The sequence below is a fragment of the Dromiciops gliroides genome, chromosome 4 (assembly GCF_019393635.1).
Source record: "Dromiciops gliroides isolate mDroGli1 chromosome 4, mDroGli1.pri, whole genome shotgun sequence".
Lineage (NCBI taxonomy): Eukaryota > Metazoa > Chordata > Mammalia > Microbiotheria > Microbiotheriidae > Dromiciops > Dromiciops gliroides.
This window is the reverse complement of record NC_057864.1, coordinates 481,568,649-481,586,250: the sequence shown is the minus strand read 5'-3', so window position 1 is coordinate 481,586,250 and position 17,602 is coordinate 481,568,649. Positions and strand designations below refer to the sequence as shown.

Below are 17,602 nucleotides of genomic sequence, written 5' to 3'. Positions count from 1 at the left end.
AATATATATGCCCTTTAACTCCAAGACCCTACTACTAGGCAAGGTACCCTAAGGTCATCAATTCCCCCACTACCAAGTCCATAAACAGAAAAATGTTTATAGTAGCACTTTTTGTAGTAGCAAAGAACTGGAAACTAAGTAGGTGGACCATCCATTGAGGAATTGCTAACAAGTTGTGGTGTGTGAATGTAATGAAATATTATTGATGAGGAAACTGGGGAAAATAAGGTTAAGTGACTTGTTCAGTGTCACACAGCTACCTGAGGCTGAATTTGAATTCATATCTTCCTGACTCTAGCTGTGTGACCTTGGGCAAGTCACTTAACTCTGTTTGCCTCAGTTCCTCATTTGTAAAAATAAGCTGTAGAAGGAAACGGCAAACCACTCTAGTATCTCTGTTAAGAAAACCCCAAATGGGGTTATGAAGAGTCAGACAAGATTGAAATGACCCAAACACAACAACTACTACTTCCTGACTCCAGGCATGATTCTCTATCCACTGTGCCACCTAGCTGGAATATTACTATACTGAAAGAAACAGTGAATATGATGACTACAACAAAGCATGGGAAGACTTCTATGAACTGATGCAGAGTTAAGCAAGGAGAACCAGGAAGAGAAGGTACACAATGACTGTAGCAATACAAACAGAAAGAATAACAATAAAACAATCGATACATAATGCTACAAAATGATCAAGCACAAGCATGGCCCCAAGGAAAAAAATGTGAGAAGGCACTTCCTTCCCTTCTTTGCAGGAGTGAGGAACTATGGATGTGGAACATATCTTCTGTAAGACCTTTTTGATTCTTGGGTTATCTCATTGAATTGTTCCCCCTCTCTCTTATAAGGCATAGTTTTGGGGGACTAGCGGGGGGACAGGAGAAGGAGATACTGGGGAAAGTATGTGAGATAAAAACAAATGATATACATAAAATTTTATTTTAAAAAATTCCCTGCCTTCTAGGAGCTTATGGGGGAAATGACAAATGCGTAACTAGTTTAATACAAAATATAAACTAAGAAGATACAAAGTAACTTGGTGGGGGTAGAAACTGTAGGGATTGAGATGGGTCTCATCTAGGAAGTGGTACTTGAGGTGAGTCTTGAAGAGATCTAGGGATTCCACAAAGTAGAACTGAGGAGGGAAAATAATACAGGTATGGGGATGCAAAGTCATGGAGATGGGTGATTCTTTCTCCCTCATATTATCTCATTTAGTCCTTTGACTAAGATGAGAGTGAATAGAAGTCTGTGAGCTGTTATCTAATAGGTGACTTCTCTGAGCTTGGAGGTCAAGGTTTGGATGAAGTGAGCATCCTATCCATTATGACATACATGGAAATATCCGAGTGCCCCCTCCATGTATGACAAGAATTAACTGAGGAAATTAAATAGATGCAGAGTTTTATGAGCCTCAAGTCTGGTCACTGATAAGATATAGTTCAGACAAATCTAACAAATGTCAGTTACCTTTCTACACCTTTCCACTTTTCCCACATGGACAATAAAGGAAAGCCAAGACTTGTAACAGATGGATCAGCCTGGAACCTTTTTCTAGAACATGACTGGATCTTGCTGGTACAGGCCCTGCCTCTTGGGGGGCCAGCCAGGACCACCATTCTTGTCTCTGTTGACCAGGTGCCATTTAATTAAGACATCCACAGAAGCTGGCCCAAGAGCAAAAGGGATTCTTATCCCAAGTCACAAACAAAGGCGACAAGATGTGACACTCCCACTGTTTCTGATGACTAGTCATTGGGGCTCCCTATGGTTCTGAGGACAAGTGGAGCCAGGGCCTCTTCAATTACTTGACCCCAGGAAAATTCACCGCCCATAGGCAAGAAAATCATAGCCAATCATGGATCAGCTCACCTAGAGGGACATCTCTCCCTCTTCTGGGTTGTTATCACACCTCTATGTGTGCTAATAAGTGGGCTGGCATTGAGGTGAAGCAATCAGCCTGTTACCTTTCATCACTGTAATGAATCAGCCTTTCTCCACCCATTTGGACAGCTTTCCATAAAGAAATCAGGCCAGGCCAAAAAGGGGCCAGGACCCACACCCAAGCCCCAGACTTTGTTTACCTGAGACTTCCCTTGCTCTTCTCTTTAAGGGTGTACCCCGAGACTGCCAGCTTGGTGACTGCCAGCAGTCCTTGCCTATTCTTTGGGGTTCCTGTTTCTCCCCCATGGGCAGTTTAGAAACTACAAGTCCTTCTTCCTCTTCTTATTTTTTATTTTTGCAGGGCAATGAGGGTTAAGTGACTTGCCCAGGTTCACACAGCTAGTAAGTGTCAAGTGTCTGAGGCCAGATTTGAACTCAGTTCTTCCTGAATCCAAGGTCGGTGCTTTATCCACTGCGCCACCTAGCTGCTTGGTACCATGCCTGCTTGGCCATCCTCCTTGGGATGGTCTCTAGGGTGTCCATCTTGAAGGTCCATTCTACTTATTCCTGGTATAGGACTTTATGGAGATTTATATTACAAAGTGCCTCCTTGGTCTCCATTGCATGTTGTGCCTGAGGAAGGTGATTGGATAATAGATTCAGAGCTTGGGGGGACCTCAGAGGTCATTGAGTCCAATCCTCTCATTTTATAAATGAGGAGAATGGAGCCATAGAAGTGAGATGACCTATTCAAGATCACCCAGGTAAGTAAGCAGCCTCTGTGAGATTTGAACCCAGGTCCCCCAACTTTAAATCCAACGTTTTCACTTGTCCATTACATTCCCTTTCCTTGACTGGTATTCCAGCCTTTTACCTACAGGCAAGCTTGCAGACGATGAATTCTTAGCTTTGTTTTTCTTCACTAAGCATAAAGGAAGATCTAGGAACAGAGGGCTCAGTGGGTCCACAGAGAACTCCACAGGGCAAGAACAAACAGGTAATCAAATCATCTGGAAATATGGGGCAGCGCCCTCCTCCTATTAGTTTCTTTTTTTGTTTTTGTTTTTTGTGGGGCAACGAGGGTTAAGTGATTTGCCCAGGGTCACACAGCTAGTAAGTGTCAAGTATCTGAGGCTGGATTTGAACTCAGGTCCTCCTGAATCCAGGGCTGTTTTTTATCCACTGTGCCACCTAGCTGCCCCCTCCTATTAGTTTCTGAACCCATGAAACTGGAGCCCTAGTTTGATCCAGAGACTTTCCTCCCTTTCCTTCCACCTTCCAGCCAATCTTTTTAGGTGCTCCAAATGGACTCAGAACCACTCTGCAAGGTAATAAGATAGCAACAAAAATAACCATCACTCTAAGTATTGAAAATCAAAGGGATGCTCACCAATAGGGGGATGACTGAACAAGCTGTGGCATATGATTGTCATGGAATATTACTGTGCTATAAGAAAGGACAAGCAGGATGATTTCAGAAAAACCTAGAAAGACTAACATGAACTGATCCGTAGTGAAGTGAACAGAACCAGGAGAATGTTGTACAAAGTAATAGCAATATTATTTGTGAATTGTGAATGACTTAGCTATGCTTAGCAATGTGATGATCCAAGACAATTTCCAAGGATTGATGATGAAGTATACTATCAGCCTCTAGAGAAAGAACTGATATTGATTGAATAAACACTGCAGCATGCTATTTTCCACTTTCTTCCTTTTTTTCCCCTTTTATTTGAGTCAACTTGTACAAAATGACTAATATGGAAATGTTTTACATATTTGCATGTGTATAATAACTATATCTGATTGTTTATCATTTCAGGAAGGAGGAAGGGAAGGGAGGGATGGAATTTGGAACTCAAAATTTTAAATAAAAATGTTTTTAAAAACCCCACCACCACCACATACTCACTCTTAGCCTGAAGAAGGGGCAAGGGGCTTTTATCCATAGAGAAAGACACGGTTTTGCCCCGGTATTTTTTGTCCAAGTTGGTGGCTCTGCTTTTGGTCTCCGAAGGTAAAGAAGTGATCTGCTCACTCTCTTTGGGTACAGTGCCTGTGACCTTCTGAGACTTGGCAACATGTGTCCTGGAGCCACGGAATGCTGGCTTCCCATTGACATCTGCACCAGGGAAGGAGTAGGATCAGTTATTCTCCAAGGATTTGTTGAGTATCCTGGAGAAGTCAGGAAGCATTTATCAAGAGCCTGCTTTGTGCAGGGCACCATGCTAAGTTCTAGGGAAAAAGTACATAATAATTCAGATGAACCTCTTTTCCTCAAGGAACTGGTATATCCCAAGGGGATTGATGACATACCCACTATACATACGTGCTTACACAGATTTGTATGTATGAATCATTCAGATATATCTATATCTATAGCTATAGCTATATCTATATCTATATCTATAGCTACATCTTTATTTATATCTTTGCCTACACTCAAGGGTGTACTGGAGTCCACTCATACCAGCTCTTGAGAACTGATTGTGAAATTTTCAGTGGGAGCCTTTATATCTCAGGAAATCAACAAAAGTTAAAAATAAAGGCTCGATTTATTGTTTTGTTGATTGTCTAGACTTAAAGTGATGAAGAAAATACTAATAATGCAGATTGAATTTAAAATGTGTCATTTGTTTTTGGAAAGCTTGTTGTTAAACAGGCAACGCGACTTTACCTATACATACCTATATCTGTTCATACCTAAATCTGTATAATCTATTTCAATATTTATATAGATATCAACATCAATATTTATATCTCTAATACTGGTTTGGGGGTCCTAGACCTGTAATTTCATTGTTTTAAGGAACTCCCAAGTGAGAAAACTCCCTTCATCAGTACAGGTCTGCACCCTCCATCCCCCAGGGAATATTAAGTATAGAAATTGCAGAACAGGTGTGGGTCTGCATTGATTGATGTGGTTTCTTTACTTGGGAATAACCTATAGCAAAGAGATCACAGGTCCAATCCCCTGAAGGATGCAATTATCAGATAGCACTGATTAGAATTAAGTCAAATTTAGGCTACTATTTCCCATAATACACACACTAATCTCTCTCTCTCTCTCTCTCTCTCTCTCTCTCTCTCTCTCTCTGTGTATTATGTATGCATGTATTCTTAATGCAATTTTAAACTTTAACAACCTTAAGTAAGTTTTAATGTTCAAAACTTCACTAAAACTTTTGGAATACCCTGTGTCTCTATCTGTATATCTCTATATCTCAAAGACACCCTTGGTAGCCCCTTACCTGTTACAACTTCTTCTGTTTCAGCGGAGAAGCTTGCATCTGGTTTATTATCCTTTATTAACAACCAGATGATAAAAGGTCCTTGAATAAAACCTGCGTCCATCACTGCTATAGACCTAGGTCTTTCAATGTCATGAGGAGGTTGACAAGGAAGAAGCAAAGTGAGGTGTCAAAGTGACCTCAATAGGTCAATATCCACACTCTAACCTTGCCCAGGGCCATCTTCTCTGCCTCAAAAACTTAATACAGTTGGATGAGTCTGGGTAGATGGGTTGTGTTGTGTCCATGTTTACCTATCTCTGCCATTTGGACTTAGGTTGACTGTGTCTTCCCCTTAAAGGCAGGGGCTATGTTTCTACCTCCCCTCTTAATTTCCTTCAGTGTTCCTTGTACCATTTTAACTCACTCTAGCTTGTTGACTGACTGAAAGAACTTACTTTGCTTGGAAAGGCTCAGGGATCCCTCTCTTCCCTCAGTTTGGCTTCTCTAACACTATTCCTGCCTCCATCTGCTCTGACCACACTGATTTACCTTCCATGTGGGGAGAAGACTTCCTCACCTCCATTGAAAGACATGCAGTTTACCCTAGCACTACTCTAGGTAAAGGAAGGGTGTGTTGAAGGCCATGCTTTCTTTTTGGGGAGTGCCATCTCAGGGCTTTGTGCCACAGTAAGAGAAAGATATGGCTAAGATCTTATCTCCTGCTGGCCTCTGGTAGGGGAATAAGGAGCCAGGGACCCTCAAAGGTGTTTACCGTGAGTGTTGTCTTGGGAGGCACTGGAACTTCTTGTCTTTAGTGTAGAGGGCCCCTTCAAGTTCTTGCTTGTGAAGGACAGAAAAAGATGCTTACAGAGGTCCTCAGGGATTTCCTCATCCAGGTAAGTTGTCATGAAGACCTTGAATCCTTCATAGTCGATGGGCTGAGGAGAGAGGAGAAGAAGAAGGGCTATTATTGTTAAAAATGGGGGAAGAGGAGATGAAGCGGGGAGGAAGAAAGACAGAGGAAAGGGCATAAGGGGAAATAAAGGGGTTAGAATAGGGGAAAGGATCAAATATGTAGAAGAGGAAAGAAGAGGGAAAATGCCAGTCATCTAATGGAAAGGATGGTTGGTTTGTAGTAAGATGATGTGACTTCAAATCCTGGTTTTACCATTTATTACTTGTGTGACTTTTGGCAAGTCATGTGAATCAATTGACATTTATTAAGTGCTTACTGTGAGCCAGGCACTGTGCTAAGCTCAGGAAAGAAAAAAAAAAGGGCAAAACCAGTTTCCCTGGAGGAGCTCATATTCTAGCGGGAAAGACAATGTGTATTTATGTACGTACAAGAGCTAATGTAAATAGGAGTTAACCTCAGGGGAAGGCACTAGAATTAAAGGGGACAACCTCTTGAAGAAAGTGATATTTGAGCTGACACTTGGAAGGAAGCCAGGGAAGTCAGGAGGTGGTGATGAGGAGAGAGGGAATTCCAGCCATGGGGGACAGTCAGGGAAAATGTATGGAACCTGTAGATGGAGAGGGAACAGCCAGGCAGAAGACCAATGTCACTAGAACATAGAGTATGCAAAAGGGAGTGAGGTATAAGATTACTGGAAAGGTAGGAAGAGGCTGGGTTACAAAGGGCTTTAAAAGCCATTTGATCTTGAAGGCATTAGGGAGCCAGTTGACCTTATTAAGTAGGGAGGTGACATGGTCAGACCAGGGCTTGTTTCCTTAAAGGAGGCTTGACTGGATGACCTTTGAAGCGCCTTCCAATTTTGTATCCATGATCTATGTACACGAAAAAAGATGGATACAAAAGAAAAAAGAGTGAAAGGTAGAACATAAATATGGAAAGGAGAGATGAGTCTGGGAAAAAGAGGGAAGGGGTGGGAGTCATGCGAGACATATGGGATTGAAATGGAATGGAGGATAGAGGAAGTTTTTATAAAAGAAATGATATGGTCATAACATAGATAAGGGACATTTGGGATCCTTGAAAGCAGGTTATAGATGTCAGGGAAAACAAGTATAGGTCTGACCATGTCACCCCTTCTTCTCAACAAACTCCATTATTTTGGTTTGGTTATTCAACCCAATCCATTCAATTATACCACTATCTAGGAAATATATTTCTGTTTTTGTCCACAAGGATATTGTGAGATTTTCAAAAGGCACTGCTGAAATCTAGATGTTCTAAGTCCATGATATTTCTCTGATTTACTAGCTTAGTTATTACACAGAAAAAAGAGAAATACCCAATTAATCAATTAACAAACACTTATCAAATGCTCATTATGTACCAGGTGCTTAATAGTGCTATGCCAGTCAGTCAGTAAGTATTCATTAAGCCAGACACTGTGGAAACAAAAAGAAATAAAAGATGCTTCCTATTCTCATGTGGTTTATAATCTAATGGAGACAAAGACAAAAGTGAAACAGTCCTTGTCCACAGGGAGCTTATATTTGACTGGGGAAGACAAATGTACATATATAGGTAGATTCAAAATATATATAAAAGAAATCTGAGGATATTTTTGAGGAGGCCACTAACATCTGGGGATGGAGTGGGGATCAGGAAAGCCTTTATGTAGAAGGAAACATTTGAGCTGAACTTCCAAGAAAACTGGAGATTAAGAAGAAAGAAGTGATGTTATCTATTACTGTTGTTGCAATAATTATCCTCATGAATTTATTGTAAGGAACTCTCTCTCTTTGAAGTATTATATAAATGTAGTTTACTATAAAAAATGATGAGCAGGATGCTATCAGAAAGACTTGAAAAGACCTGCATGAGCTGATGCAAAGTGAAATGTACTTTATGCAAAATAACAGCAATATTGTGAGATGATCTGCTGTGAATGATGGTTATTTTCAGCAATGCAATGATCCAAGATAACTCTGAAGGTCTTATGAAAAATGCAATCCATCTATAGAGAAAGAACTTATGGTATCTGAATACAGATTGGACCATAATTTTTTTTTAGTTCCTTTATCTGAAGTTTTATTTTTGTCTGTTTTCTTTCACAACCTGGCTAAGGTGGAAATGTTTACATGACTGCTCATTTATAGCTTATATTGAATTACTTGAGTTCTTGGGGTGGGGTGGAGAGGGAGGGAGGAAGAGAATTTGGAGCACAAAGTTTTAAAAAAATTGATGTCAAAATTTGTATTTTACATGTAATTTGCAAAAATAAAATTCTAAATGTAAAAGAAGAAGAAGAAGAAAGAAAAAGGAAGAAGGAAGAAGGAAGAAGGAAGAAGGAAGAAGGAAGAAGAAGGAAGAAGGAAGAAGAAGGAAGAAGGAAGAAGGAAGAAGGAAGAAGGAGAAGGAGAAGGAGAAGAAAGAAGTGAGGCGGTGAGTCCATTTCAGGGATGGGGAATAACCAGGGAAAAAGTATGGAGATGGAAGCTGGAGTGTATAGAATGTGAGCAAATTTCAGTTTGGCTATAGTAGAGTGAGTGAAAAGTAGCAATGTATAATAAGGCTGGTTGTGAAGAGTTGTCAGATGGGTTTATATTTAGTCCTAGAAGCAATATAGAGCTATTAGGATTTTTTTTTGCAGGGCAAAGAGGATTAAGTGACTTGACCAGGGTCACACAGCTAGTAAGTGTCAAGTGTGTGAGGCCAAATTTGAACTCAGGTCCTCCTGAATCCAGGGCTGGTGCTTTATCTACTGTACCACCTGGCTGCCTCCTGCTATTAGGATTTATTGATGGGGGAGTGATAGGATCGGACTTGGATTTTAGGAAAATTGCTTAAAACAAACATACAAAAAAATAAAACCACTTTGGAAGCCATGTAGAGGGTGGAATTAGGATGTCATAGCAATACTTCAGGATAGTGCCAAGATGGCAAAGAAAAAGCAGGAACCTGCCTGAACTCTCCCAAATTCCTCTCCAAACAACTTTAAATCATCCCTCAAAATGAATCCTGGAACAGGAGAGCTTACAAAAGGATAGGGTGAAATAATTTTACAGACCAAGATAACTTAGAAGGACTGCAGGAAAGGTCTGTCTCGTTTAGGTAAAAGGGGAGAGCAGTCCAGTGTAGTCAGAGTCTGGGCAAGCCAGGAGGAGGTCCCTAGCCCCAGCACAGATCAGCAACAGTGGCCCCACATTCCCAACCAGTGGCACAAGGGGACAGTCATGAGGCATCCAGCCCCCACACAGCAGGCAATCTGCCAGCCCCAGAGGCCCCAGCATAGCAGGTGAATGTCCAGGCCCAAAGATCCTAGTGCAGCAGGCCAGTGGCCAGGCTCCTTGTTCCTAGCTAAAGAAGCTTGGGGCTGTGGTCCTGTACCTGAGGAATAGAGTTCAACCTTAAAAGTCACAAAAACAGGCTGAAAATGAGCACTCCCCCCCCACCCCCCGCCAAAAAACCCATAGAAAGAAACAGATAAGATCAAAACACAAACTTGAAAGAAGACAACAGGGTCAAAAAACCTACATGTGAAGCCTCAAAGAGACATATGAATTGGTCTCAGGCCCCAAAAGAACTCCTGAAAAATTTCAAAAGGATTTAAAAAAACAAATAAGAGACCCTTGAAATCTTAAATAATATTGAAAAAAAGAGTCAACATTTTGGTAAAGGAAGCTCAAAAAAATGGAAAAGGATGTATAAAAATCCACTGAAGAAAACAACTCTTTAGAAAGGCACAAAAGCTAACTGAATCCTATATCTGATTACTTACAGTCTCAGGGAGGGTGGAAGGGGTGGGGGGAGGAAAGAGGAGTAGGGAGGGAATTGGAACTCAAAACTTTAAGTAAAAATGTTTATTCCTTAAAGACATCATAAAAAGGGAAAAGGACCCACATGTACAAAAATATTTATAGTAGTTCTCTTTGTGGTGGCAAAGAAGTGGAAAATGAGGGGATGTCCATAAATTGGGGAACAGCTGGACAAGTTGCAGTATATGAGTAATGGAATACTATTGATCTATAAGAAATGATGAGCAGGCAGATTTCAGAAAATACTGGAAAGACTTAAGTGAACTGATGCTGAGTGAAGTGAACAGAACCAGGAGAATATTTTACACAGTAGCGGCAACATTGTGCTATGATCAATTGTGATAGTCCTAACTCTTCTCAACAATACAATGATCCAAGACAATATCAAAAGACTAATAGTGGAATATGCTCTCCACATGCAGAAAAAGAACTGAAATCTGAATGAAGATTGAACCATACATTTCCCCTTTTTTTGGGGGGGGATGTCTTTGGGATATAAACCTAGTAGTGGTATTGCGGGATCAAAGGGTATGCATAATTCTATTGCCCTATGAGAATAATTCCAAATTATTTCCCAGAATGGTTGGATCTGTTCACAACTCCACCAACAGTGGATTAGTGTCCCAGGTTTCCCACATGCCCTCCAACATCCAACATTTTCCTTTTTTCTTATATTTGCTACTATGATAGGTGTGAGATGATACCTTAGAGTTGTTTTAATTTGCATTTCTCTGATCAATAGGGATTTAGAGCATTTTTTCATATGACTATAGATAACTTTGATTTCTTTGGGTGACTCAATCTTAAAGGACCCATGCTGACTCTTTGAAATCACTGTCTCCTTATCTGGACCCTTTTAGGCAATCCCTTTAATGAACCCACTTTAGAATTTTTTCAAGACTTGAAACCAAGAGCATTGGCATCTAGTTGAAGAAATTCTTTTTTAGAAGACAGGAGCAATATTTTCACCCTTCCAGCCCACGAGCACCTCTCACTTAGCACCGTGATTCTCTGAAATCCCTGATGGTGGCTCCCCAGTCACATACAAAAGTCAACATTTCATCCCACTGAGATTTTTGCCATTTGGACAAGATGACAATTCCTGGAGCATAGCTAGTTTGGTGTTTCCTTTCCTTTCCTTTTTGAATTGTCACTAATCATTTTGCTCTACTTTTCCTAGTCTGAATACACCCCACCCCCCACCACTTTGTAAAGAAAGCAGAAGCAAAGGAATTGAGTATTTCCACTTCTCCTGTTTCTTTGTCCTCTTTCGATCCATTCCAAGCAGAGGCTCCATCTCTTTCTTGGATCTTCCATCTATCTTGGAGAGAGCTTTAGAAAGGCATTTTGGAGCTTGGTGTAGATCTCAGTGCACATTACTGTTCAGTTCTTCAAACCTGCTCTAACAGGATAAAGTCACTTTGGGGATCCATCCCCAGTTATTTCCTCTGCTTTCATCTCTTGAACATACCCTTTTAAATGCATATCTTGACCAGCTCCCTATTGAGCCAAATGGGTCTCTTTACCTAGGGTTCTTAACCTGGAGTTTATGAACTTAATTTTTAAAATTGATAAGTGTATTTCAATAAAATTGGTTTCCTTTGTAATCCAAGGTATTTTATTTTATGAATTTAACAAGATTCTGAGGAGTCTATAGGTTTCACCAGACTGACAAAAATGCTGAAGAATCCCAAGTTTAGGCTCATATCTATAACCTCCGGGGCAGTTAGGTGTTGTGGTAGATAGAGTAAAGGGCTTGGAAACAGGAAGACTCATTTTCATGAGTTCAAATCCAGCCTCAGACACTAGCTTACTTCCCTTTGCCAGGAAAAAACAACATACCTTACAATTCTAAATTTAGTAATAATTATTCAAATATATTTTAAAAATCATACATAAAGCTATAAGCTCAAAGTTATTGAAAATTTGTAAAAATGTATGTTATTACTAAAAAAAATGATAACATCCTATATTACTTCCATGTCCCTTTTTTATCTCTTTTTATAAAATCATTGATATAGAACCAAAAAGGGAAAAAACCCATCGACTTGTCTTCCCTCTCCCCCATTTTACATATGAAAAAACTTCGGCCCAGAGAGGTTGTGACCTGACTGGGTCATGTAGCTAGTAATGGTCTGAGGCAGAATTTGAACTGAGGTCTTCCTGGCTCCAAGTCCAGTCCTGTTTTTGTTTTTGAATTTTGTTGCTGTGATTATATTTTTTACATAGGTAGCATTGTAGGAAGCTGGGGTAGATCCATGGTTAGAAAGATGAAAGAACTGGGTATGGTTGGCCTGGGAAGAGAAGACTTAAGCTCTTCAGGTATTACAAGGGTGTCAGAAGGAGGAAGGATGGATTTGTTCAGCATAACTCTGTAGCTAAGGTTCTTCTCCTTGTTTGTGTCATGGACCCCTCGGGCAGCCTAGTGACATCTTAGAAATCATGTTTCCAAATGCATAAAATTAAACACACAAGATTACAAGAGAAACCAGTTAAATGGAAATGTTGTTATAATTTTTTTTTTTAAGTTTACAGACCCCAGGTTCAGAATCCCTCCTTAGAGGGAGGCACACCTCTATGCTCTAGGCCATGGATGAAAGTTGCTGAGAGGCAGATATAAGTGCAGTGGGCAATGGTTGGAACACCAAGTGCCTGAGGATATCTCCCCAGGTGAAGAGGCCGAAGAGCCTGCTTCCAGGAGAGTTGTGATGATGATGGAAGAGATGCTTCTTAAAGACACTTGAGCATGTGTAAACACTCTGTTACTCATTCTGCTCTGCTTGCTATGGGGTAAGGAGGAACCTTTTCAATTGGCTATGCCGCTGGAACTAGGGGGAGGCCTTCAAAAGGTTAGGGACCAGAACCTCAACCACTGATTTTCTCTGGCTGTTCTCTCTCGGTTGAACTCCTCACTGATGGCCTCTAGTGAGAGACGATGCCTTAGAAGCCTCAGATAATCTCACCCCTCTGAAGCCAACATGTGGTCCTCCACGTGGAGATTGGCCTCCCTCCTTTTGTTTTGATGTTTGTCCTCTCCTTTTAGGTTAAGAAGATAAGTCCGGAGACTCCGACCTTATGAATCAAGAGAGCTGAGGCTCTGGGATTCTGGAAGGCCTTGCAGCCAGCCCAGCAATGATAGATACCCTGAGGAGCAAGGAGTGCCTTTGGGACCCAGCCTAGGGACAGCTGAAACAGGGATTCCCCTGGCAGAGATTTGGCTGAATTTGGACATGAGCTTGGTGGGATCAACACTATATAATAACTGAGCAAAGAGCAAGTCCAGTTTTTACTAGAGACTGTGATGGGATACAGGGAGTGTGAGCCCAAAATGTTGGGGGCAAATGTTTGTACTTTTGTTCTTGCTATATAATTAAAGGAACTTGCCTTAGTGGCTAAATGGAACTGGGATGCTAGTTACACTGGTAGCTAATAATGGGAGAGGGGAGTTGCTAGTTACACTGGTACCTAATAATGGGAGAGGGAGCAAGACCAATGGCATTAGAAAAGAGATGTACCAAATCTCTCAGGGTACCCCCAAAACCCTGAGAGGGAGCTACAACTATAACAATGACTACTGCTTCCAGCTTTTATCTTCCTAGCTCGGAAAACCATTTCATGAACCACCCGATAATATATCCAGCCTTGAGACCACTTCCTGATGCTCCAAGTACTTACTGTTCTGCCTCTCCCACCCCCTAGAACTACAGATACCTGCCTTCCTTGTAGCCTCACATACACAGGGGGAGATGGGAAGAAATTTGCCTTTTAAATGTTCTAAATGACCCACCAACACTATCTGGCTCGTTGATCTGTGACCATATTGGTGGATGGAATTTCTATTCTGGGAGTTCTCTACATTAATCAAATCACGAATCTGGACTGAAAAAAATAGTTTTATTTAAAAAATCTGATCAAAAGCTTCTTACCTGTTCCGGATCATACTTTTCTTCCTGCTCGGTCCCATAAAAGTCTTCCAAGACATCTTTTAACTTCTTGGTAGAATCTAGGGAGATAAGAACCATTGATTTGGGAAATTATTAAGAAAAAGAGAGCAGGAGTCCCAATCCTTGGAGCCTTTTGGCTGCTAGCACCTCTACTCCAAGATTCCTTTCTTTAGATCTCTATATGTGCAAATGTTATTTCTTCCAAAAGAACACCAGCTTCTCAAGATAGAATGCCAGTTCCCTGAGATAACAAACCAGAATAGCTAGATAAATAAATGGGGATTGTCTCACTTTTGCATTTGGATCTCCAGCACTTAGTGCAATGCCCGGCATATAGCAGATGTTTAATAACTATGTATTGAAAGAATCAGGAGTTCTCTGAAAAACAAGGCGTGGGTCATTCTGGTCTCCATTTTCCCAGCGCTTGGCACAATGGCCGGCACAGAGTAGGAACTTAATAAATGCTCATTTGTTGATTGGTTGGATCCAACCATAATAACTCCTGGTCCCACTAGGACCAGGGTTCTTAATCTGAAGTCTCTGCACTCTTAAAAAATATTTTGATAGTTAAATTTCCACGAAATGAAAAGAGTTAGGGACCTCTGGCCCAGGATCTTTCCGTGCCCATGACATTAAAATAAAAATGTTACCAGAAAGGAATGGACATTTGAACAGAAAGGAAGAATCTATTTTAAAACGTTGCTTTATTTTGTTTTGTTGAACAAATAGAAGTTCCCTGTGCTGAGGTCATTTCCGAATCCTGAAGCCCCTCAGAGGATGGACCGAAAGGAGGGAGCTCCCCACAGCAGCTCAGACAGCCACCCAGCTTTGGGTCAAGGAGGGAATCTTTTGTTGGAGGCAGCACAGTAGAGAAAAGAACACTCAGTTTCCTCCTCTGTAAAATGATCAGGGGCTGGGGTTGGATGGGATGTTTTCTGAGTCCCTTCTGGCTCCAAAGCTATCATCCCCCTTTCTCTGGAGTCTCTTCCACTTGGGGAGGGCTCTGATCGTGAGCAGGTCTTTTCTTCCACATTGAGATGCAAGCTGCCCCTTGATCCGCTGGGGGCAGTCCCACCAAGGATGAGGCATCTCCTCTGTAACTCACTGTCCCTGAGAATTTCTCTGGGACCATGAGACAGGACATGACTTGTCTGTGGTCTATGTGTCAGAGACCGGACTCAATCTAAGAAGTGACCGTCTGCAAAGCCGGCCCTCGATCCCCTCCACCACCCATGTCTCTCTGCCCTGCTTTCTTTTCTAATGACAACCTTCCTCAAAACAAGCGATAACTCTCTCCTTAATGGTTTAATCAGGATACTCACATTCTGAATATTTCTGGAGTTGATTAAATTCCTTGGGACTGAGGGAGATCCACAGCCCATCACTCATCTTTCAGGTAAATCCTTGAAGATTCTGAGTGGCCACTGTGGGAATGGAGTCGGACAGAGTGCTGGGCCTCAAGTTGCTCCTTCGACCTTAAGCCTCGTCGGCATTCATTGCTCTAATGCAGTGAGTGCTGTAATCTAGGTCCTGTGACTTCCATTACTTCTCCTTGATATCAGCTGCAAGGGGCATCTCTCAGCCCACCACCAGACTACAGGTCAGGGCCTCTGCTATTCCAAAGGTACCATCTTTCTAGCCATAGTCAAGGTAAATTCCATGGAAGAACTCTGCAAACACTCCACTAAGGACCTCGAATCTTGGCTCTTTCTTGGCTAAGAGGAAGGAAGAAGTAAATTAGAGTCACACAGTGATTTGTCTGCTTCCTTCTTTTTTATTTCAGTTGCTTACTTTTTTGAGTTCTGTTTTGATTGATACCTATTATTTTTGCATTGCTTTTATTTCCAAACTTGCCCCACCTCCTCTTCCCTTGCCAGGGAGCCATTTCTTGTTACGAGGATTTAAAAAAAATATACATTACTTCTCTTTTCTTTCTTTTTCCCCCCCAGGGCAATGAGGGTTAAGCGACTTGCCCAGCTAGTGTTTGGTTTCTGAGGTTGGATTTGAACTCAGGTCCTTCTGAATCTAGGGCTGGTGTTTTATCCACTGCGCCACCTAGCTGCCCGTATGAGGATTTTAAAAGAAAAAGAACAAAACAGAGCATCCACCTGTAGGGTCTTCAATTTGGAGCTGGAAGAGACCTTTTTGGTCACCTGATCTGACCATTTCATTTTGAAGATGCAGAAACTAAGGCCTGTGGCCATGAAGTGAATTATTTAATTTTACCCAAGAGGTAAGAGACAGAGCTGAGATTTGAACCTAAGTCCTCTGACTCTAAGCCCATTGTCCTTTCCAATGTATGTTTCTGCTTCCCCCACAAAAGAGGCCCAATGACTTCCTAACAAAAGCAATAAAGGCAGGTCTTATATGGGACAGTCCTTCTAAAATAAGGATCAGAACTTCCAGGGATGATGAGAGAGTTTTAGATGATCATAGAATCCAAGGCCTGGTGCTGGAAGGGACTTTGAAAGCCATTTTAGTCCAATCTCCTCATTTTACAGAGGGGGAGACCAAGGCCCAGAAGTGAAGTGACTTCCCTAAGGTAACATAGGTACTGAGAGACAGAACCTGGATGTAAGCAGTGACATACCTTCAAACTGTAGCCTATATGATTACAGAAGGCTAAAAAGAGGCTAATTTTTAGGGGGGGATGTGGGCCATAGGAGATTACAGGGGGCCCTGCGGGGATGAAACCATTGGAGACTTGAAGAGTCGGCACCCACAGGATAGGTAGAGTAACGTGTGATATGATTTGAGGGGTGCAAATATCTCTATATGGATCCATGAAACTCTACCATTAATGATTCATTTATTTGGGTTACCAGTGGCTCATCCTTTGGGGCTCTGGTCCTGATGACAAGTTCTGAGGAAGTCCTACCTGCACCCTGCCCAGATGCCAGTCTTCTCTCACAACAGGAGCAATACAACCATGACTATTTACATGTCACTGATCAACAAGAAGTCAGGAACATAGAAGACCATTGGGCCACACCAAATGCCCAGATGCCATGCTCTTCAGACCCCTGGGCATTGCCATCTATCCTGTAAAGACCCCCCCCACACCCTGGCCCTTGCATTTGTTCTGCTGCTGACCCTAAAGGACCCCTTCCATCCCCTCTGCATTTGGACTCTCTGATATGGAATGTCTCCATTAGAATGTGAGCTCCTTGACAGGAGGGCTGGTCCTGATTTTCCGTTTCTATCTCTAGGATTTAGCACAGTACTTGGCACAGTATACACCCTTACCAGATGCTTGTTCATCCATTAGAAGGGTTTCTTGCATTGGATGAAAGAACTGTGTTTTACCCCTCTCTAAAGAGCTTGGCGGACTCTCAGAGCCCAGAGGCAAACTGTGCCAACCCAAGTCAGGCTCCTCTACAGCCTGTTATTAGGTGGTGTGGTGGATAGAGTCCTGCATGGGACTCAGAAACACTTGGGTTCCGATCCTGCTCCACACTCTGAATTATGTACATAACTATGGGCAAGTCATTTCACTTCCTTGTCTCAGTCTCCTTGCCTGTAAACAGCAGCACCCACCTCACTGGGCTGCTGTGAGGAGCAAATAAAATTACATACATTGTGCTATGCAAACCTCGAAGTGCTATTTAAATGCTAGTCATTGTCATTATAATTATTAAATGTTTAATAATAAGATTATTAATTAAATGTGGTAATAATGTGCTTATCTTTTAAATAATAATAATAATAATCAGCATATAATCCCTGGGTTAATAGAGATTTCCCAGCCTAGCATTTGAAACTCGACATCATCTGACACTTCTCTTCATTACTCTTAGAATATAAGCTTCT

At 41.6% G+C, this 17,602-nt stretch overlaps 1 protein-coding gene across 16 annotated transcripts in view; it reads right to left on the bottom strand.

The window, feature by feature from the left end:
• The window catches only part of DGKG (diacylglycerol kinase gamma), a 157,246-nt gene that overhangs the window by 113,964 nt on the left and 25,680 nt on the right, over nt 1-17,602 (bottom strand). For 15 of the 16 annotated variants that reach the window (XM_044004932.1, XM_044004940.1, XM_044004946.1 and 12 more), the window contains exons 2-5: nt 15,115-15,507; nt 13,775-13,851; nt 5,893-6,058; nt 3,800-4,009 (exon numbers count right to left, since the gene is read on the bottom strand). In XM_044004932.1, coding sequence (XP_043860867.1) covers nt 3,800-4,009; nt 5,893-6,058; nt 13,775-13,851; nt 15,115-15,181 — 520 coding nt within the window. In that variant the 5' untranslated portion in view covers nt 15,182-15,507. Of the gene's footprint in view, nt 1-3,799; nt 4,063-5,892; nt 6,059-13,774; nt 13,852-15,114; nt 15,508-17,602 lie in introns of those variants that run through there. The other variant, XM_044004949.1, reaches the window with a different exon arrangement.